The following is a 23,599-nucleotide window of genomic DNA, read 5'->3' as shown; positions in this document are numbered from 1 at the left end:
TCGCTGGGAAAATAGTAAAAATTGGGCAATAGAGTTAATTGTATGAAGGGAGTCGGCTACGGAGAGAGGGTCAAATATATAACTGCGCCTGCGAATGAAACCCTCCATGGCCAAAGTCCCCCGGCAAATGTTCTCCCTATGGCTATAGCCGTCGCGGTTGGTCTGGTAGAGACTACTCAAAATAAGTCGGTACGCTCCCAGGCCAAATTTTACCTCATTTGTGAACATTTTTTTTTCGCTCGCGTCAAGTCTGTGTAAACTATCGGTAGATGGGTGGTATTGTGGGCACAGCACTCGGGCCTGTTTATCCAAATGCGTTCACACTCTTGAAAGGTGTCAAAACTGTCAATCGTAATTGACTCTCCCTGTAGACAAAAGTTTATTTAGCGCTGAAGAGCTACCTATCCCCCAACAGGGGATGACGTTACTCTAATTTACTTGGCATTTGAATCTAATTAATCTGTGACAAATTGAGCGATACCGGTCTAATCAGATCTTCCATCTTAGAATAACAAACAAGACATCATTTGAAATTTCACAGGACATTTTCCCATCCATCAATCACCTTATCAGCCCATTCGTAGAACGGAAAGCCCATCACCGTCGTGCAGCTTCTGTCAGTAAACCTGTATGGCGTAACTCAAGCCCTACCAGAAGGCGCTATCGATCCCAAGAGTCTCATTTGAACGTCAAGGAAGGGAGAACAGTCGGTACATTTCCGAACTTATGGCGCAAACCTAAAGTCACGCGCCGTTGGCTGCTAATAGCAAAGTATATCTTTCGTGACATTTGTCAACCATCCAATCCAAATCCCCATCACTTCTCAGTTACATCGCCGTAAATCCTCACATTCGCAATAAATCATGACAGGTAAAGGACGTTTCTCGTGCGCTGAGGCAAAATGTCGCTCCCTCGGGTTTCGCAGTTTTTAACCGCTTCATTTGGTTACCTTGGCAACGGCGACCACGCCTTTCTCAAGCGATTGCGTCATTACCTCAACCTCTCCAATCCCCCGCCGCGGATGACATCGGCAGTCGCCCAGCCAACGGAAGTGTCTGTAGGGGAGGATACAGTTGTAAGGAGGACCCTCCCAGTTTGGGCCTGTTACTTGTAGTTCATGTCCATGTTTGGGACTGATTCTCGACATGGATCGCAGCCCTGCATGCACCACGGACAGCTGAGAACTATCGCGGCCTTGATGACGTTTTATTTCAACTGTAAACTTGGCGACTCAAGGAGGAAGGGAGTTTCACATAAATTTCGGAGCAAAAGAGCGGCTGGCAGCCCACACGGTACAGAGGATGCCAACGGACCGAATCAACAACACCAGTCGTGGCTAATTTCTCAGTTCGAGCGCTATTGAACTTACGGGTTTAAATCTGGGAACAACTTGAGCCGTCACACTGAAGTGCCTGGATCGTGAGTTGATTGCATTTTAGGCTCGTGTGCATTGGATCCTGAGACTGATTGTTTTGTTCTAGCGAGGAGGTTCTAGTCTTGGTTGATCATTGGTGACCATTGGTCCGGCTCAGGACCTCCAAAGGGGCGGGACTTTTATTGATCTTTATTGTGCAAGAATGTTGTGATTTCCACAAGGCACAAACTGGAAAGACGGGTCACAGAGAATACGCACCGTTATATTTTATTTTATTATACCCTTTCTTTCCGTCATTTGGGATTTTAACAATAACAGAATGTAATACGCGTGGAGAATCTTTTAGCAGCCTAACATTTGTGTCTTGATTCGGGTACCTGGGTGCCAACTGAACTTACTTACTAAAGGGTGGAGTTCAGCCCTGGGTCGCGGTTCGGCGCAGTACAAACCTGACCAGGCGGTGAGCTAGCGGGGACAGGGAGACCGAGAGCCGCGGTAATGTGAGAAAGCTGGTCGGACCGCTGACCTCACAAGCAAACTCCTGGTTCAGCTCCAAAACGCAGCGAGACCGACAAGATGGCGAGCTGCAGCAACTATCAACATCGGGGTAGATACAGATCGTGTTCAGCCGGAAGCCTGCGTCTCCCTCTGGCCGTCTTGCTGCTATGCTGCTGCCACGCTGTTCTATCGCTCCGGGAAGGGACCACACAGTTCAGAACGCACCCCATGCTTTTTTACGGACCCGAAGACGTGGACGACCTCAGGATCAAGGCTAAAACCACACACAAGCATATAGCCGACGTGATCGCTCAGGTAAAGCCAAGCCTGTTATATATAAGTATACATGATTATGAATATCAGGGGACTAGAACACTTTCACCTTCTACTACTTCTAGCGGTGCAGGGAGCGTTCTATGCCCAGGCCATGGTATCCGTGTGCCCGTTAGGTGAACTGGCATAGTGGAAGCAAATTGGTTTTGTATTCCAGAATCACCGAGGCGGTCTCTTTCTAAATTGGATGATTGTTCGGCCAGCGATAGACCGGGTTTATGTTTAGGTTCTTGAATGCTTGGCTAAAGTCGTAAAGATCTACAACCAGTATGATCCCCAAGTAGACGTGTTGTTCTGGGCCCTTTTGTACATGGTCTGTTGGAGATTAGGCCTTGCTTGGAGTCCATACCGTGTTTTGTTTTCAACGATTTACGTTCTTACGAAGTCTAGACGTACACAAGGAAGTGTAAACAACACATCTGCTCGGAGTATACAACCAATACTAGTACAACCAGCCATCGGTTAGGTATTATGCAGTGCCCAATGTAAACACGGCTGGATCACTCTCTTTGACAGCTGGGGGTCCCCGCTGTGTCAATTTCACAAACAGGCGGCGCAAGGGACACAATTATACATTTTACTGTAAAGGTACATGTATGATGTACATGTACATCCAAACTGGACACCACTCTAATTATTAGCTTATCTAAAAGATCAAAGGGTCACCAAAACTTCTGTACTCTGCCCTACTGTATGTGCCCTATAGTACTTTGCCCTTGCTGTATGCTGCTGTCAGTATTTACATAAAAACCTTGTTTCAATATTAGGTTTAGGTACGTCTGAGAGGTGCAAGTTTCACACTTGTAACATTGGACTTGGGGCTGGGATACTGACTGACCTGTTTTGTGCATCATCATCTTTTCCACTATAAATGTCCTCTGAATAATGTTAATGTTTCCAGTATATTACTACAGTAAGCCCGGTATCCAAACCTATTATAGCTCCCGAGTCTCCTCTCCGCAAAACTCGGGAGCTATAAAGTATAATAGGTTTGGATACCAAGCTATACACAGTTGCCAACAATAATAAGTTTCTACACTCTATGCCTTGTTTATGCTAGCCCTCTTGCTAATTCTTGTGTGGCCAGCTTTTAAAAAAAAGGTGTGACACCAGGCTGCTTCAACAGCGTGACACTCTCGTTAATTCTTCTCTGGCTAGCTTTTGCAAAAACTTTTCTTGTTTCATCAATCTTTTTAATACTTGTATATGCTTCCCTCTGCAGGTTGCGCCAGAAATTCATGCCAGACCGAAGACGTACCTGCCCTCCCGGGACTACGATGTGTTCGCATCACGGTGGAACGAAATCTACGGAAACAACCTGGCCGCCCTGGCCATGTACTGTGTGCTATTCCCAGAGGACAGGCAGGCCCTGGACACTGCACTGGACTACATGGATCGCATGGCCTCCCTCAAGCAATGGCAGGTCAAAGCCTTGATGAAGGACGAGGTACCCGTCGCACATTCCCTCACAGGCTTCGCCACCGCATATGACTTCTTATACGAGCACTTTGACGACTCGCGTCGGAAGACATATATCAAGAAAATTTCTGATGTCACCAAGGAGCTTTATGACTTATCGCAGGTTCGGGGATGGGGTAAGCAATACCTACAGAACCATGTAGCTACCAACTACTTGGCATTACTGACAGGGAGTCTTGTACTTGAAGTAGACGACCCCCAGGCATCTGTGTGGAAGGAGAGAGCCATCACGAAGATTGAGGAGACGATGTTTGTTCTGAATCATGTTGTAGATGGCTCCTTGGACGAAGGAGTTGCATACGGCAGCTATACGTCGCGATCTGTGACGCAATATGTATATCTAGCCCTCAGGCACTTTAACATTAGTCATTTGGAGAACTTTTGGCTGAAAGAACATTTCTGGTTCTATTATTCCACCATTTTGCCAGGATACCAGCGGACGATTGGTGTTGCTGATTCAAACAATAATTGGTTCTATGGCCCTGAGAGCCAACTGGTTTTCCTGGACAGGTATGTTCTAAGAAATGGCAGCGGAAACTGGCTTGCAAGGTTGATTAGGAAACATCGTACTACGGAAGGAGCCCTCAGTTCACCGGCTTCGCAGAGATGGTGCACGTTGCACACAGAGTTCCTATGGTACGACCCCTCCCTGGGGGAGTCCCCACCCCAGGGGCACGGCAGAGCTCATCTGCACATGTTCACAGACTGGGGAGTTGTGACGTACGGGAGTACGCTGTCCGCTGGGGCCGACAGCACGTTTCTGTCCTTCAAGTCAGGGAGTCTGCACGGCAAGGCAGTGTGGAACATCATACACCGCAAGATGTACCCAGAGTTGGTGACGGTGGGTTGGCAGAACTTCAACCCGGGACACGAACACCCCGACCAAAACTCCTTCGTGTTCGCCCCAGCTGGGCAGCTGTTCGTCACGGAGGCTCTGTACGGACCTAAGCTCACTCACTTGAACAATGTGCTGGTCTTCTCCCCGTCTAAGACCAGCCAGTGCTACCAGCCGTGGGAGGGGCAGCTCGGGGAGTGCGCCAAGTGGCTGGCATGGAAGGCGACTCTGGTGGGAGATTCTTCTGCAGAACTCATCACAGCAGATCACAAAGGTGAGTGAAGTCTCGGCTAACTTCTCTCTCAGTTGTAACAAGGGTTATAACTACTGTAGATGCAAAAATGTTTGCGGCGGTTTTATGTTCGCGGTTTTCGGGCGACCGTTTCACCGCGAACTTAAAACAACCGCGAATATTTTTGTCCAATACTGTAGCAGTATGTGACTATAGCGCTGTAGCAAACTTAAAACCACCGCTTACACTCCATTTTCGACTTAGCGCGAAATAAAAACCATGCGAACTTAAAGCATTTACAGTATGCTGGTATTTTAACATTGCAACCCTGCCAATGTTACCCTGAGGCCACACCATTTTAATTTCTTGGTTAACGGAATTTAAAAAAAATGCTAGATTGGAAAATCAACATGAAAACAGAATCTCAGAGGAAAGTTTTTACTTTGGCGCACACAATTTCAGGGAGTGAACAGGGTCAGGTGCACGTTTTCACCCCAGCCTTAGGTTTTCATGATGATTTTTTCTCTAAAATGAAAAAACAAAATCCGTTAACCAAGAAATTAAATTGGTGTGGCCTGAGGGTCATCCTAGTTAGTTCCAGGAAACTTTCAACAGACAAAGGAGATTTCTTTTACTAAATTTCAAGTCATCAGAAATCTTCGACCTCCATTTTCTTGTCAAAACTGCACTGACAAGCACGCCGTCAGAACGTAATGCATACATGTATACGGCAATTAGTCTGCTATTGAAACCTATTATAACTGCCGAATCCCTTTTGTTCTCTTTGGTCAACGTTGCATCGGAGTAAAAGCCGTTGTATAAGATATGTCTTTGGACACAACTAAATGAACCTATATGCGAGATATTAACCTTAAATACGCGAACACGACCTTAAACGCAAGCTCTTGCTTCCGTTCCGGCGACGTGCTGCACTGACACACCCTGAACCCAGTGGCTCCCTTAAAAAAATCTCTGACATTTGAGCGACAAAAGATCTCTGGGTCCGGTCATTCAAACTTATAACAATAAATTTCTAAGAAAGATGGCAGAAGATTGATACGCAAACATTTGCGTGACAAAGGTGGGCATGTGTGGTGTAGAATGGGCTGGGATGGGGCTTCACTTGCCCTTTAACAATCCTGTCCTGTATATAAAGGTGTCAAGTGATATCCATTCATCGGTTAACCTGGCTGTCACCCTGGTGTCACTGACCTCAGCCATAGGTTGAATTGATCATCATCATCAATGCTAGACCCCCAATCTCTAAAATATATACCGAGTGGGGAGATTGGGGGTCTGGTATCCAGGCTACATCAATGCTTTTATAGTTTTAATCTGTTCTGTGGTCCTTGTCCAGAGGTGGTCACCAGTGCAGGTTCACAAATCAATGTTCATGATTTTACTGTTCTATTCCTTTGTGTTTTGTGTTTCCAATTATGCTTGAAAACAAAAATTTATGATCGAAGAAAGGAAAAGACTGCTCCCCAAGCAGAGGTTGGTGGGTAAGATTATGACCGTTTTCTCATATGCCCCGGGAGAGCGGACAAAAAACAGGGCATATGATGATAAAACGGTCACAATCTTCCCCACCAACCTCTGCTTGGAGAGTAGAAAAGTCATGCTTTGTCAAGTCCCATCACCCTGTCACTCAATTACCGGTATCTCTGGAGTTAAGGAGAGTGATTCTCAGACATTGGAGTGACAAGGTCTAGGTGCAGGCCACTGCAGGTCAAGGGAAGCTTTCTCAGCCTGAGGGAAGAGAAGATCTAATCTCCAAGCAGATGTTGGGAGGGCTGCTTTAAGTTGTGAAACTTTTGCGATGGATTTATTTACAGAAATGTGTGTTTTGTTAATTATTTTATTGCATTGCAGAATTTTTTTAATCGCGAACTTAAAGTACCTCGAAAACTAGTCCTTTTGCCTCCTATTGCAGAATAAAACACTGCGAAAGTAAATGAATTTAAACAGTATATTTTTATCCTCTGTGTCAAACTTCCTCTCCAGTTTAGCTACATGATTCTCCTCTGACCCAGTTTGACACATAAACGGGCAGCTAGGAAAATGGAACGATTTAGCCTCCCCAACATCTGCTTGGAGACCAGAGAAGATCATCTCCTTACAAACATGTCTATAAATGCCAGGGAACAGGAAGTGCACACCAGCTGTTGTGTATTGCAGAGGTCAAGGTCCACATATTTCTCACAACATCTTCCTTCTACAAACAGGAAAATGGTATTCTCGGGCTGAGGATATGTTCTGACAGCCCTTTGTGCCTATGTTTCCAACACACCCCTATTTACCAATGCCCCTATATTCCGACACCCCTATGTTCCGACACACCTTTATTTCCCGACACCCCTATGTTCAGACATACCCCTATTTTCCAATGCCCCTATGTTCCAACTCCCCTATGTTCTGACGACCCCTTTTAAACCTTAGGCCTAGGGCTGTCACAGTGTCAGAACATGGCCCTGGGGCTGTCGGGAGATGGGGCTGTTGAAAGGCTGTCGTACCCGGTGATCAAAGGATCAAACTTGTATTTCTTTAATTTAATCCATTGTAACATAAGCAAGATAGTAGGCATTTCATGAAAGTGTTCCATCCAGCTTTGCACATTCTCATTGTTATATTGGCAGAAAGTTGGTATGGATGCCATAAAATCATATAAGTCTCCTATTTTTTCAGTGACAATCATAACATACTAGTATATTTTTTGTTAGAGGTTGAAGCTGAAACATGACCCCCCCTTCATCATCCCACAGAAGTATAATCATTATCATCGTCACCTTTCGGACTCCTCTGTTGTGGCCATCAGAAAGCTGAAACTATCCATTGCTATACTAGTAGATTATCAATAGAAACCTCCTGGATATACTCTTATCATGTGATCTTCTCTGCAGATCTGTACCTCAGGCTGCCTTGTAGCATGGTAATAGGCACCCTCTGGACAGAGTTCGTCTGTAACAGGCCTTCTGTGTCAGACTATATTGATTTTCTTTAATGTACTCTGAGTCATGTGAAGTCTGGTTTCTGCCATCAGCTGACTTTTCCAATCCAGGCCAGCATACTTTGATACACTTGCAATGGATGTCACTTGAATACAGAAGAACAACGTCAAGACTTTGCATGATGTACAAAATGACTAATAAACTTGTGGACGTACCAACTGATAAGTATCTAATGCCAGCTCAGAAGAGGACTAGAAATAGTCATAATTTTAAGTACCAGAGTTATCAGCCAAGGATTAATGTGTTCAAAAATTTGTATTTTCCGAGAACCATAGTAGAATGGAACTCATTGTCCTCAAGTACTGTAGGAGCATCTTCACTAAGTAGCTTTAAAGAACGGTTACAGTCAGATATGCAAAGACTAGGTGTAACAGACCGTTCGGTGTAATATAACCAGCTGCTGCTGCGGCGCGTGCCTGTGAAGCTGGTTTGTTACGCCTAATGGCGGTTATATCGGCTATATAGATACAGATACAAATACACTGATATGCCAGAATAGGTGAATACTGAATACTCAGTGGCTTGCTGACTCCAGTTCAAACTAAATGCAAAATTATGTTGCTTAGAAATGTCTAGTTCCTTTGATTAAAGTGTAATTACCTTCGGCAAGAAGGTTATGTTTTCTGTGCCGTTTGTGGTTGGGTTTTTGATTTGGTTTGTGGAGCATAAAAGAAGCTGTGAATGGATCTTTATGATATGGTAAGTGGGTAGGTGATGGGAAAATGAAGGTCAAGTTTGATACTGCAGCAGACCTTCAGGTTTTGATATGTTGTGTTCTGGACGTGCCACGGTCTTCATTTTTGAGTGTTAGATTGCTCTCGGAGCAAGGAGTATTTAAGTGGTGTAGGGTAAGGCTTAGGCCCCCTTGCGGCTTTTTTTGTGAACTACAGGCCTGGGGTCAATTTTGTTTGAGAGTTTGAAAGAGAATACCTGAAAAAGGGGTCGACAGATTGTCATGATTTTTTGTATGTTTGGTGCATAAACTACTGTATAAGATTATTTGGGATTGGACATAAGTTGATTTGAACATATTGGTTTCAATTTGTCTGACCAACCTGCTTTTTTTTACTGATTTATGTCAGATAATCAATTTGAATTTCTGTTGCCTTTGAAATATCACGAAGCAAGATCATGTTGCCCAAGGAATGTAATGAGAGGACAGGCATTTTTCTTCAGGCGGAAACGTTGGCCTGAGTTAGCATCAATGGAAGAAGGTGCCCATCTGCGGAAGGTATGAAAGTCACCAGAGAGTTCCTAGAGGCCTGCCCCTCTCTCTCGTTGCCCTTGAGGATTCCATTTGAGGGCGACATGTACTCTCGAATCAGAGGAGGGGGTTCCGGCTGGTTTTTGACATGTTTTTAGGCGTTTTTGTCAGGCTTTCTACTTTGTCATTTTTTTATTTTGTGTCGCAAACGTAGAAAGCCCAACAAAAACGCCTAAAAAGATGTAATAAACCAGCTGGAACCCTTCCTCTGCTTGGAGAGTAGGCGACATGTGGGTGTCTGATTTTGATCGTGCGGAGGATGTGTCCTAGCCACTTCCAGCGTCTGTATTTTATTTCATCTACGAACTGTTGTTGAATATTAATACCATGAAATGTGTTGTTCTTAAATGTGAAACCTAGGCAACTCTCTGTATACTTACAACATCCTCCTCACCACAACCACTTGACAGATGTAATTGTGTATCACATGAAATTCCACCTTGTCAAATTACCATCATATACTATATATCAGCATCATTAGGAGACATCCTGCATAGAAATGACTTAATTTTAGGCAGGAGCTTCATTATTTATGTCACCCCAGGGTCCACAGTCTGGTTAGCCTGTCTTGAATAGACATCCTTCTGGATTTGATTACTTCAGATAATGTACTTAGGCATAATTAACATCACCAGGGGTACAATAAATGGTATGGGTGTCTATTAGTAAGTTCTTATTTTCTATGCGTAATTGATAAGTACAATGGATAGTGAAAGTAGGTAATGTTATTGGTAGAGTCGATTTTTGAAGTCAAGAAATGTTTCATTTTTCAAGGCAATTATTATTGTTTTGTTTGCTGCAATGCCCAAATTCTTTTCCAGCATGGGTTGCAATAAATGGTATGGGTGTCTATTAGCAAGTTCTCATTTTCTATGCGTAATTGATAAGTACAACGGACGGTGAAAGTAGGTAACGTTATTCGTAGAGTTGATTTTTGAAGTCAAGAAATGTTTCATTTTTGAAGCGATTTGATATCATTGTTTTGTTTTCAAATATCATGGCCGTTACACTGCAAAGCCAAAATTCTTTTCCAACCACCCAGTTGACCATCATGGTTTCCAAAATGCTGCCCTTGACGTGGTAAAATGAGTAGCCAAATTGATAGTGAACAGCAGGGCTGTCTCCAGGTAGCCTGGAATCCAAACCTATTATAGCTCCCGAGTCTCCTCTCCGCAATTTCCGAGTCTAGACTCGGGAGCCACAATAGGTTTGGATTCCAGGCTAGTCTCCAGGACCTGTCCCTCCTTGAGGGCCTGCATGCCCCTTTTACGTAGAGTGTAATCGGCCGTTTTAATTTTACGTAGAGCGTTGCCGACCACTCCATAATTTAGCGTAGAGCGTAGGGAGGCTTTTCTGAATTTAGCGTAGAGCGTAGGGAGGCTTTCTGAATTTGGCGTATTACGTAGCCGGCCCTCCGAATTTAGCATAGGGCGTTGTCGGGACCCCCCCATGCAGGCCCTCCTCCTTGGACGGAAAAAAATGTCATCCTGTCCATCCCCAAAATGCGAACTTCATGACATGAAATTGATGAAAATTCATTTTTGTTGGCATAAGAATTAAGATGACAGGTTTAACAACGAAAATCAAAACATTGCTTCTCAAACAATGAGAGGGACGGAATTCCGGAAAAAAATCAAAGCTGGAGACAGCCCCGGTGAATAGTGAGATTAGTGACTCACTAGAGATGGCACCAACTTTGGACGTCTGCCATTGTATACAACACTGGCTCAGAAGGTCAGGTCTTGCACCTGGGTAAAGAAACTTAAGCACGATTCTTTCTTTAGATAATGATTTCTCCTAAACTTACTTTTCCCAAGAAAGAAAGCAGGGCGGGGTTATGCTGACCAAACAAACAATCTTTGAAAGCTAGGTGTGGACGGATGTTCCCTCCTTTGTCTAATTTTAGAACATCACAACATGAACTTGTCAATGTTAACATGTTGTGTGGGAGGCCTGCGTGCCTTTCTCTGTGAGGCCTAGCGAGCTGTTTTAATTGTAGCCTGCCTGCTCTAATTCAATGTTAAGTGTTGTTTGTAAATTCTTCCTGGAGCGTAATTGCTCGCTTTATTTCTTTTCCTGAATTCATCATCAAGCATTATTGACAAATCATTATCTCCATGAAAAATGGAGATATAGTTTTGCACGTGTCTGTGTGTGTGTCTGTGTGTGTGTGTGTGTGTGTTTTTGTTTCCGGATATTTGTAGTCAGCATAACTCTAGAACCTTTGGATGGATTGTAATTTGGTATTAGGGTCCCCAAAACCCTTTACAACAAAAAGTTAATTTACCGTAAGGCCACTCCATTTTAATTTCTTGGTTAATGGAATTTTAAAAAAATGCTAGATTGGAAAATCAGCAGGAAAACAATCTCAGAGGAAATTTGGACTTTGGTGCACACAGTTTCAGGGAGTGAACATGATCAGGTGCAGGTTTTCACCCCAGCTTTCTGTTTTAATGATGTCCTCGTGCTAAAATTAAAAAAAAATCCATTAACCAAGAAATTAAATTGGTGTGGCCTTACTGGTCCTACTAAATTGACCATTAAGCATTGCCAGGATCCTAGCTCGGATCCCTGCATGCAGACCCTCTTTGAATATTGTTTGTTTTGCAACGTTATATATTGGTTCCATCATAAAAATCAATAACTAGTGTTGTCATTTGTCATCAATGTTTTTTTCACATATTGTACTGTCATGGCTTCAGGAAAGTGTCTTGTATCAATACCTGGTTACCGATTTCTTCTAAGACTCCATAAAAACGGAGTTTACGAGAGTGGGAATCCCATACTTCTTTTGTTCGTGCACACATTTTATGGTGCAGTCCATTTACAAGAAGATGAGTAGAGTTGGCTGGGGACCTCGCTGTAAGAAAATTGAGTCATAAAACATCCAGTAAGGCAATACAAATCTTGTGACTTGTCTGTCTTAGAGATACCATGGCGGTTGCGCTAGGAATCAGAGATGTAAGATACTGTAAATGTAGAAACGTTCGCGGTGGTTTTATGTTTGCAGTTTTCGCGGCGACCGTTTCATCGCGATCTTAAAACCACAGCAAATGTTTTTGTCCAACACTAAAAATAACACGGTAGGAGCATGTGACTATAGTGCTGCCGCGAACTTAAAACCACCACGAACACTCCATTTTCGCCTTAGCACGAAATAGAAACCACGCGGACTTAATGCATTTACAGTAGTACTACTTAGGGTTGGTATTCCTCGCTGTGATAGGCTCATCATATCTCCAAGCAGATCTCTACGGGGCAAAGTCATATCAGCCAGCCAGAATCTTCAGTCGGCCTATGGGGCCTGGTTGAAGATTCTGGCTGGATGATACGATTTTGCCCCATATATAGATCTGCATGGAGATTAAGGCCCATCTACAGACTCTAATAATGTCAAGAATACATTTTCAAGCTTTCGGGAGTGGAAGAAATGAGTGCTAAACTTTGCTTTTGCTGGCATTTTTCTGTATCGTTGTGTGAAAAATAAATCTCAACCATTTTTAAGTTTGAAAAAAAAGAGAGAGGAAGAGATCTGCCAGACATTGTTAAATTTGTTTAAGCTGATGACAAAACAGCATTAGATGAATAATAAGTAACAGCCTAACTGGCCCAATTGGCACTGGATGGGATGATACTTTTCTGCAAATACTGAGAGAATTAGCTCTCAGTGCCAAACATTATGCTGTAATGTCCAAGTCTCTGCAGGAAAAGGGGTTATGTGGCTTAACCTGCGGGTCACGTTTTAGGAAACTTGGTGTCTAATGGTTTCAAGTGGACTTGACATTCAGACTGAATACTTCAGAGATATTCAGATGATGTGTTTATTTGTTAAGTCGTGTCGAGGTAGAGCTTGGATGGTAACAGGAAAAGAATGGACTTTGCTGACAAAAAGGAAACCCCAGTAACCATGCTAGTTCCGTTACAATATTTAAGTCTGTCTACTGGTCTGATTCATAAAAACGATCATTTAAATGCAAGTATGAATGAATGTATAATTGAGTTACAAGACATCTTCGCATATGCGTAACGTTATTAGAAAAGGAAAATTAAAAGTCTAGTAATTTATTTCAACTACTCAAACTGCATTGATTACCAGATACAGAGCATGTAAAAGACAGAACGAAAAATATATTTATTGTTTCCATCTTTTTCGCCAGTGCAGCAGAAATGTTTTATGAGGGAATTGACTTTATTGCAGTGATTGCACACGGGCCCTGCCTAAGAGATCCATCCCTGGAGCACTTGAAAGACCCACAACACTTAGTCTTACCCTCAGTCTTACCAGCGGCACCTGGGGCACTTCCCATGGTATTCAAAATCACCTGAGTTAGTGGTCAATGACAGCTGCTCCGGACCAAATGGCACCTTGTTACTCCCATCAGTTGTAAGGCCTTGCAATTTACCCGTTGGCTCTGAGGAGAGGTGCCTTCGCCATACAATTCTACACCATCAACTGGCCCCTGTGTTTGCTCAAATCGACTTCTTGTCTGTCTAAGCTTCTAGAATGGGTGTCATCATCTCATGACTACTATGCAGAAAATGTTGGCTATTTTCAGGAGTGGGACGGAAGTTTGCTTGTTGGGACGGACAAAAATTTCATCCCACCCATAGAAAAAAACTGAACTGCATGACATGAAATTGATAGAAGCTGAAAATGACAGATTTAATAACGTAAAAACGTGGGACGGAAAAAAATTCCTTTGGAACACTAATATGCTTTTTCTAACATAAAACAAAATCTTCGACAAATCTTGAACATCAGAAATATAATTTTTGAGTGACAGGACCTAGTAATCATACGATTCATAGTGTTGATTCTAGGGCCGTTTTAAACGGCCCTAACATTTGAGCGACAGGGATTGGGCCGTTTTAAACGGCCTGTGACACCTAGAGTCAGGCAAGAACTGGTACAATCATTGCCATAATAGTAATGGAGCAGACATAACAACAGCAGTTCAAACTGTGAGATGGTTTGTCCAAAGAAATATTGTGGGAGGTTGCCAAATTTGAAAGGAAGTGTTTGTGTGTGCAGCAAAATTGAGGAAGGCTGGCTTACAGCTTGCACCTATGCCGATCGAAGTGTCTGGCTCATTTTAACCAAAGACATTTTTACAACTTTACCAAGTACTGTAAATGCAGAAATGTTTGCGGTGGTTTTATGTTCACGGTTTTTGCGGCGACCGTTTTACGACAAACTTAAAACCATTGCAAACATTTTTGCCCAATATTTTAGCAGTATGTGACTATAGCGCTGCCGCAAACTTAAGACCACCACAAACACTCCATTTTCGCCTTAGCGAACTTAAATGCATTTACAGTAGTTACTGATTTACCGCATCAGTAACAACATGTTGCAACAGCCTTCAGGCATGCATCCTTGGAATTGTTACCTCTGCCAAGGAGCGTAATACTGTTCTTTTAATGATTTTCACATCTGCTACTGTATGTGTGCCACTAATGCAACTACAACACTTGTACTTGATGCAAGGCTCTAGCCAGCTCGATTTCTTTTTGTCATACCAATTCCTATTGACGGAAAAATCCTAAAAAGATTTATTTTTTCCGTCATCATGTACAAATTTCCGCCATTGTTCAATTTACAGGCTGATGTTTGGGTGTGCTTTATTCAAATTTGGATATGTCTTTTACCCACTGATATTGTCTGTGAAGGTTGACAGAATGGTCTTAAAATTTTTCCGTCAGATTTCTTAACCTTCTCCCTGCTGCCTAACTCTGTAACCAATGGAGAATGGGGTGCCAACTGGCTACCTCAATGTGCTAAAGGTCAATCTGTATTCACTGTTAGTAATGCCAATGTTTCTCCACACAGGTGACATGGTGCACATAAGCGGTGAGGCAGCGCATGCCTACCATCCCTCCATGGGGCTAAAGGTCAATCTGTATTCACTGTTAGTAATGCCAATGTTTCTCCACACAGGTGACATGGTGCACATCAGCGGCGAGGCAGCGCATGCCTACCATCCCTCCATGGGGCTAAAGGTCAATCTGTATTCACTGTTAGTAATGCCAACGTTTCTCCACGCAGGTGAGATGGTGCACATCAGCGGCGAGGCAGCGCATGCCTACCATCCCTCCATGGGGCTAAAGGTCAATCTGTATTCAGTTAGTAATGCCAATGTTTCTCCACACAGGTGACATGGTGCACATCAGCGGTGAGGCGGCGCATGCCTACCATCCCTCCATGGGGCTGAAGAGTGTGCACCGAAACCTGCTGCTCCTTAATAAGGAACTACTGCTGGTGGTCGACCACATCGAAGTGACCCCGGAGAGCCGTCTCAAACAGGCGGCCGCATTCTTCCACAACGTGGACAAGATCTTCCAGGCCTACAAGTTCGGCCACTACCGAGGAGCCAAGGTGGAAACGCCCGTGGGAGACCTCCGGATATTCTGGGTTAGCGATAGCGGGGACACGCCCTGGCCGATGTTGGAAACGGAGCAGTACCCGGCTGAGTACCAGAGGAGGATCACGCATTACGTCAATGTCACCATGTCCCTGTCCAGACCTACCACCCGTATGGCCTATGTTCTCATGGGACCCAACCTCAGAATGGAGGAGTTCAAGTTTGTGGCCAGTGAGCGAGACGGCGTACAAATGATGCTCAGGGCAAACGGATCAGTGTACCACGTATCCATGGCAACCAGGCACCAGGATCCCGTTGCCAGGGCAACATACTTAGGTTTCCCTGGTTACGCTCATATAGTCAAGGACGGGAGAAAGGTGAGGTTTGGGGTGAAAGAATCCGAAATGACTGTGCCAGGAGCAACGACCGAGAGACCCTTTCAGCTCGGGGTGTCCTTTAACGTTTTCTTTGTCATCACCCTGATTTCCATTTCCCTTGTCATAGTCCTGAGACAAATGCTGAATTCCCATCAAACCACAGCGTTCCACTATGTTTTCCCCACCCTCGTAGTTCTATGGCTCATGTGTATCATCGCTGTGTGGACGGTTTGCCCCGTGTCCATTTGTCCCTCTGCTGAGGATACAAGTACTGAAGGTCTGAGAGAGTTGTCGGTAAAGGACACCACCCTTCCCAGAGTGGTCATAACCTCCCTCCCGGGGTCAGGGAGTGACCTCCTCAGCCAAATGTTTATGGAAAATCCAGACTTCTTGTACATCCAGGTGCCGTCCAAGTACGTCGGAGTACCGCGAGTGGAGTTTGAAGCCGGTTCGTTTCTCGACGTGTGTGAATGGCTGACGTCTGATGCAGCTTCGCAAAGGTTTCCACTGCTGGAGGGATGGTTTCAGTCTTTTACAAGGGACCCTATGCTGCATCTGCACAGACAACAGATCAGGCACCCAGCCGGGCGCAAGTTACAGGGTGAGGGGGAGTTCAAAAATTGGTTCAAAGAAACGAAACACCTCGCAAATTCAGGGGGAGGTCAAAAGGGAGTCAAAAAGAGGAGTGTTCGAAAGAAACCAACGAAGAATGCGGAAAAGCAAAAGGAGTCAGAATTAGTGAACTCAAGAAAAAATGAGGGGGAACGAGTAAGAATGGCGAGATCCACGGCCGATGCTTACGAAGATGAGCTCACAGGATTGTTACAGAGACTTGACGACTTCCCCAATGCCCAGGCAGTGGTGCATTTGGGCAGCGGGAGTTGGACGTTGAAAATGCAGTGGTTATACAGCGTGCTCAAGTCCCAGAGCAGGATCATACATGTGGTCAGAGACCCCAGGGCATGGGTACATGCCATGACGGCGAAGGAATCTCTCATGTACAAGGAGAAACATATACTGGAACAAGTCACCTCTATGTTTCAGAATGACAACAAGTGTGGTTTGGAGACGGGATACGCCTTTGAGTTCGAAAAGTTGCGTCTAGCTATAGTGGATGGCAAGCTGCCGCCCCACAAACTCCTGGCCCACGTGTGGGCTGCCAACATGGCCGCTGTACTGCGGCTTAAACAGGCTCTCCCCACGCAGAACTACAGGCTAGTGAAGTTTGAAAACATTGTAACTGATCCTCTTGGGAGCACCGAGAGTTTACACAGATTTATGGGGGTGCCCGTCCCCCCTGCCACCATGCACAGAATGGTGCAGGCCACAAGAGTTAAGGTGTTCAGTCTCCCCTTTGAGGAGGGTCTGAGTCAGGACAGTTTGAACACGTGGAAGAGAACTATGCCGACTGAACACCTGCAGGACATTGAAGAGATCTGTGGACCAATCATGCGGGAGTTAGGTTACATCACCATCATGACGTGATCATCAATTCTCAGCAATGCCATACAAGATAGCCTCTACCAGGCTCCAGAGGCGGCTGGAAAGAGTAGAAATTGGCCAAATAGACGGAAAAACATGAAAGAGGAGGTACAGTTTACCGCTCTGATGGCATATTAGCATGCTATTCACTCTATTTGGCCAATTTCTACTTTTTTCCAGTCATCCGCAGAACCTGGTAGAGGCTAATACAAGATACATTTTGTACAAGAATTACGGTAGTGCTAGAACACAGTGGACTACTACTATATGTGCTATCATGTTGAGGTTGAGTATGTAGGATAAAACTAAGATAGTCATGAAATTATGATGTTCCAAATAGGGGTCGGACCAGGAGGAATTGTAGGGGGAGGGGTTAATATTTCAGTGCGTCTCTTTTTAGCATATTTCACCACATTCCCCTATGCAGAGCCTAGCCCGCGGCATATGCAAAATACCTTGGGGAGGCTGTACTAAACCGGGAAGAGGTTTCTAGTTTTGTGGGCGTGGCCTCTAACTGTCAGCCAATCAGAGAATCGACTTTACCTACAGAAAACATTTCGGCAATTCTCTGATTGGCTGACAGCTGGTTAGAGGCCGCACCCACAAAAGTAGAATCTTTAGCCCGGTTTAGCAGAGCCTCCCCAAGTTATGCATTGTACAGTATAACCTATAAGCCACCAGCAAGGTTCTGTGTAGGAGAATGATTTCTCCAGTGCAAATATTTATCACCCTATCAGGGCTGTCTCCAGCTATAAAGATTTTTCCTTCCCACTCATTGTTTTGGAGCCAAGAAATTCAGAATTTTGGGACGGGCGTAGCGAATTTTTTTTCCGTCCCAACATGCAAATTTCCATCCTGGGACAGGGAGACGGGTCCTGGAGACAGCCCTGCACCCTCTTCTTCCTGGTGTGTCCCCTCAGAGGTGTTATTCCATCCATTTACTAGTAAAATCAAGGAAAGAGTTCTACTTTAACGATGCAATTGTTGTTATAAGCGTATGATACAAGCCATTGCCTTCCACTTGATTCCAAGGCAGTATTGTAAATCATAGATGATGTAATGATACTCCATATGAACATATAAGTATATATAAGTATATTAGGGATATACATGACAATGGATACAATATGATATTAGTGTATTGCAATCATGTAAAGATGATTTAATGTCTAGAGAAACTTGACGGTAGGTGCCTAACTCTCCAATCATTTCTGTGAAATGTGTAGTTAGGCAGATGTAGCTCATCAAGAGTATTATTGCAAGGTAAAGGCACATGGATATTTTACTCTGGAGAGGAATATACTAGTAATGTGATATTGATTTAATGAGACTTTTAACATTCACCTGAAATGGAAGAGAGATTATAACGTTGGGTAACCTAAATTCATGGGGTACTTAAAGTCGGGATTTTTCGAAAACGGGGTATTTAGGGATATGTGCTAGATGCAAAATCAGTTATAACGCCAGCAATGCAAAGCAGATAGACTAACGTATTCAGAACACTGGCTGAAAAGCTTCGATAACCATGCATTAGAAGTTGGCGACGTCAAAAACTCTCCGTCCCTTATTGACAGAGTCTGGGGGCTTCTTGGGAGAATCACCCAGCACGGTTGTTCGCTGGTTTATAAGACAAATGTCACATCTCCTGCCTGCTAAACACAATTATTTATAAGACAACTTATTACAATCTCTTTTGCTAACCTGCAACTGGATTCTAAGTGTGATCAATCATCAAAACTCCTCTCTGTTGCTACAACCTACGGCACGTGTATTTTCCCGCCGCCATATTGTTAACCAGAATCCTGTTGTCAAGCAGACGACAAAGGTTTGTGAGGAACACTTTTTGTCTAAATGCTGCGTGTGATAGTGGACTGAGGAAGATATTTTCCTCAAAGTTTGCTCCTAACACAACAAGGAACACATGGACATAGTAGTATTACCATTGCTACGGCATCCAGCTAACTTCCCATGAATAATGTAACGTTACACGTTGCCCGATGATGACGATGGGCCGACTTTGAGTGAAGTTCTACCGACTCAACACACGGCTTGTTCCCGAACTGGCCTGATGTGTGCGGTACGGCCGTTTTTTCGTGTATTTTTTTTTACTTGGACACGTCTATATCCATAGCACTCTCCTCAAGCCAAGGATGGAACGAATAGCTGCTGTATAAAATGTGATTAGCGGTAAGATATTCAAGACGAATCTTCTCTCCCGAATTAATGTGCCCCCCTGTCCGACAGCACCATAATTGTGCGTGCGGCGGACGGTAGTTTCAAGTTGAAATATTATGGTGTCAGCACGACTAGAGACAAAATCTACCATATATATGATTAGTGCAAAGATAGTACATGATACTGACAGAATAATAGAAAAAAAGGATGGTTTATTGTTCTGCTAGATTGATTTCAGTCAACCATTATCGGAAAAATCCCGAATTTAGGTTACCCAACGTTACCTAGTTGATATGAAAATTAGGATTGTATTACTGTAATTTTCACTTTGCTACAGCCTTTGCCCACAGAGTTTTACAAATGTAAGACATAACAGATAGTTGATATGCATTTAAAACTTGCAACAGATCAGATTTTAGATAATAGAGATTTTGCCAGAATTCTCTCACAGGAATGGAATTTCAATGAATTCAATGAACAGATGAGTAAATATAACTCTCTTGTGAGATGAAAATAAGCTACTTTTATACTGGTTTTAACGATGAAGAGTTGACGATGGCCTGAAATATCTAATCTCCCAGCAGATCTATCGGTGGCAAGGCAGTAAAAGGGCCAACAAGTATCCATGGCCTCCAGTGGCTTTGTATTACTAGCAGTGCTGCGTACCTAACCGTAATATCAGGTACAGGTACACACCTGTACCTGAACAATTTGAAAAATTAACATGTGTTTTACTGAACTTCTTCAATAATGACAGAAACATAATTAAACTGTTTACAACTTGTCAGTATCTTTATTCAAAGAAGTCAACATAACTAGGTTTCCTACTGCCAAACTCCCTTGGCCTTGCTATCGATATATCAAAACTCTCGGCCTGCCTGAATGATCTGTTGCATATTAGTTACGCTGTTCCAATGTGTCATTTTGGTCACGTTTGGTGTTGCATGAGGCCATGAGGTTTGGAGATCAGTCACAAAATAAGCACATACTTGGTGTAAATTTATATCGGTACAGTACAGATACTTCATGATCCGGTATTTTGGACCTGTACCTAATCAATTTCTACGGTACTGTGTACGGTATGCAGCACTACTTTCTTTACTTGTTGGCCCTTTTGATACTGCCTTGCCACCGATGAATCTACTTGGAGATTACAAATATCCCGATAAGCATTATTAGACAATCACAGCAGTGCTGGAATAAGCCTTAGCGATCTAAATGGGCATTGCCATACACCAATTGGCATTGTTACTATAGTACTAGTCTCTACCAGACTAACCGTACCCGCTATAGGGAAAATATTTGCCAGGGGAGTTTGGCCATGGAGGGTATCATTCGCAGGCCCTAGGATTGCATATTGGACCCTCTCTCCGTAGCCCTTAGCATACAATTCACTCTATTTGGCCAATTTCTACTAGTTTCCCAGCGATCCACGGGGCCTGGTAGAGGCTACAATAGTACTGTGTATGAAACATTTTTGGAGTTGTTGTAACTGATCAATTTCCACAGGAAGTTGCAATCCATTAATAACGGTACTGTTTATTGCCTCTTATTGTAAGCCTTTCCTTTTAAGATGCTGCTATTTTTATGAGTTTCCTATAATGGAAAAGGCAACAATCTTTTAATTTTATCATTTACATTAACACCATTTACCCTATCTCTTCAGGCTTATAGCTGAAAACGAAAAGAAATAACTGTTCTGTTACAAAGTTTAACTTGTACAACATGTATTGTAACTGTAGGCTATTCCAGTAATATTTTCAATCACCAATTAATTGAAATACAAAATGTACTGATGTACAATTTTCTCACAAACGTTGCAATTTATTATTGCTATTTATTATAATTGCAATCCAATGTCTGTTGAAGATATGAGTGTATATTTATCAAGTAAAGATGAACTTACAAGGTTATCCTTCACTGAGAAGTACTTTGGATCCTTGTAGCCCAAATGATGTACATGTGTTGCAGATACAATCTCTGGAGTATTAACCTTTAGCACACTGAAGTAGCCGTTTGGCACCCGATATCCTATTGGTTACAGAGTTAGGCAGCAGGGAGAAGGTTAAGAACCATTACCCACCTTCTCTCTCAAAATATCATAATACAATGTCTAATAAATATGGCAACAGACCTACACTGTTGTTTCTTGTCATTATGTGTATGTTATTCCTACTATAGAATCATTCTTGAGACTTCGATATTTAAGACTTTTGTTACACGAATTGAATAACCTCATATTCTTCGCAGACGGTCAGTAACATTTTAGTCTTGCTGTACAAAGCTTTGTAATTTTGGAGAATCGATAGTTTCAAAATCCTTTTATACTTGAACAGATGAACCAAGACCAAGTCAGTATTTTCTGCTTTTTCACAGACTGAAAGGAAAATACTGAGATTTAATAAAATTGTAGCACCTATGACAAAAGATCGTGCAGAGTAAACACAATCCAAATGATAGGTCACTTCTGTATCACACAAGAATACTGCAGTACATGGTACTTCCTAAAACAGACATCTTGAAAAACATACAAACGAGTCCAAGCACATGAACACAACTTGTGTTGTGAAGAATAGTGTAGTACATTGTACAGACTACTCCCGGCACGTATTCATATTACAGTTACATTTTCAAATGTGCCAAATGTACAGACTAGTCCCAGCACGTATTCATATTACAGTTACATTTTCAATTGTGCCAAAGAGAAGGGTAAAACCAGCATTTACAATTGTAAAGTACACATTTCATGAGATTCAATTCATTAAGTAACTGATGTCAGCTTCCTAACTATCCTTCCATGCCTCTGGATGGGCTGCAACAACTTGGACACTTGGATCATTTCCTGATACCTAAAACATGTCTATTCTTGGTGAATCATCCTTACAGGCAAAAACTAATTGATTGTACACTCTTGGAAAGATTTTTATCATTCTATGATATGTATTTACATACATCTATGTATTGTACAAATTAGATAAAAATGTCATCAATGTTGGGTTACATTCTGTAGCTATTGGTGCAACAAAAGAAGCCGAACCCAATAAGTTAGAACTTAGTGTCAGTAGCTAAGACTAGAGTAGTCATATGTTATATTGTTATTATTGTCTGTGCGGGACAGTCCCAAAATCTCAGACTAAAAAAATTACCAAACAGCCAACTTCTGCCTTTGTTATTACTTTCCTAAAGCTAAAGCCACACCAATTTAATTTCTTGGTTAACAGATTTTTTTTTCACATCATTAAAACAGAAAGCAGGGGTGAAAACTTGCACCTGACCCTGTTCCCTCTTTGAAACTGTGTACACTAAAACTTTCCTCTGAGATTCTGTTGTCATGTTAATTTTCCAATCTAGCAGTTTTTAAAAAATTCTGTTAACCAAGAAATTAAATTGGTGTGGCCTAACAATAAAGTATCACACATGTCTATTTACTGTTTCCCAAAGAGCCCTTAAAAATACTGTAAATGCATGTGGTGTCAGTCTATTGGTATCAGTCTATTGTGATCAGTGCTGAAAATTTAAACATGATTATTAGAGATGTGCAGTGGTGGATTCTAGTCCTACACAGTCAATCACATACGCCAAAAATAGTTACTCAAGCAACTGGATAAAATTTTGAAACAGACGTTTCAGACAGCATCCGCTATCTTTCGTCAGTGACTAAGGACAGATCTGGTAGAACTAGGTTTTATACCAAAACTCTGAATAGATATGTTAATGAAGTAAAGACAATTTCAGATGGTTCAATAGAATAGTAAGTTAAGACAAGGTTGTATGCTAATGAATCAATTAGCTCCTGTTGTTTTAGGAGCTAATGTTGTTCGTCTTCTTTAGTCACTGATGAAACATAGCGGATGCTGTCTTAAACGTCTGACTGTTTCAAAATTTTATCCAGTTGCTTGAGTAACTATTTTTGGCGTATCTTATTACCTGGATGTCTAACATTCATCAACAGTCAATTACACTTAATCTTACTCTGACAAACATCATCCATGCCAGTCATGTATCTGTTGCACTTGTCCTAGTAATCATCTTTAATCTGAACAATACAAAACACTGAATCTACATGGAGATATCTAACAGGCCATCCTTATTTTGGCCACTAGCAAGTACAAATTTTTCTCACATTATCATGATTGCTATCTCCCCCCTCTGTAAAAAAAACAGAATACCCTGGGTTAT

General features: G+C 42.8%; 1 protein-coding gene and 1 long non-coding RNA gene across 3 annotated transcripts; one reads left to right on the top strand and one right to left on the bottom strand.

The window, feature by feature from the left end:
* The first annotated feature begins 630 nt into the window (after positions 1 to 630).
* On the top strand, positions 631 to 18,611 carry LOC136438577 (dermatan-sulfate epimerase-like protein). Of its 2 annotated transcripts, XM_066433442.1 has the most exons (4): positions 631 to 2,188; positions 3,429 to 4,794; positions 14,963 to 15,024; positions 15,239 to 18,611. In XM_066433442.1, the coding sequence occupies exons 1-4, from the start codon at positions 1,952 to 1,954 to the stop codon at positions 17,246 to 17,248; spliced, it is 3,675 nt and encodes a 1,224-aa protein (XP_066289539.1). In that variant the 5' UTR covers positions 631 to 1,951; the 3' UTR covers positions 17,249 to 18,611. The 2 variants fall into 2 exon arrangements, with proteins under 2 accessions (XP_066289539.1, XP_066289538.1); XM_066433441.1 differs by lacking the exon at positions 14,963 to 15,024 and having other exon boundaries at positions 632 to 2,188; positions 15,177 to 18,611.
* Positions 18,612 to 22,562: 3,951 nt separating this feature from the next.
* LOC136438582 (uncharacterized) lies at positions 22,563 to 23,577 on the bottom strand. Its single transcript, XR_010756451.1, has 2 exons — positions 22,818 to 23,577; positions 22,563 to 22,606 (listed from the first exon to the last, which is right to left on the bottom strand). It is a non-coding gene; the product is annotated as an uncharacterized lncRNA (long non-coding RNA).
* Between the last annotated feature and the right edge of the window lie 22 nt (positions 23,578 to 23,599).

This window comes from Branchiostoma lanceolatum, chromosome 7, assembly GCF_035083965.1.
Source record: "Branchiostoma lanceolatum isolate klBraLanc5 chromosome 7, klBraLanc5.hap2, whole genome shotgun sequence".
Classification (NCBI taxonomy): domain Eukaryota; kingdom Metazoa; phylum Chordata; class Leptocardii; order Amphioxiformes; family Branchiostomatidae; genus Branchiostoma; species Branchiostoma lanceolatum.
The sequence above is the reverse complement of the archived record's forward strand: the minus strand, read 5'-3'. Positions and strand labels throughout refer to the sequence as shown.

Bases quoted from the DNA above. Each gene is read 5' to 3' on its own strand.
- LOC136438577 (XM_066433442.1), top strand. From the start codon at position 1,952: ATGGCGAGCTGCAGCAACTATCAACATCGGGGTAGATACAGATCGTGT. The intron at 2,189-3,428 runs GTAAAGCCAAGC...TTCCCTCTGCAG, and splicing joins TAGCCGACGTGATCGCTCAG to GTTGCGCCAGAAATTCATGC. The intron at 4,795-14,962 runs GTGAGTGAAGTC...TTCTCCACACAG, and splicing joins CATCACAGCAGATCACAAAG to GTGACATGGTGCACATCAGC.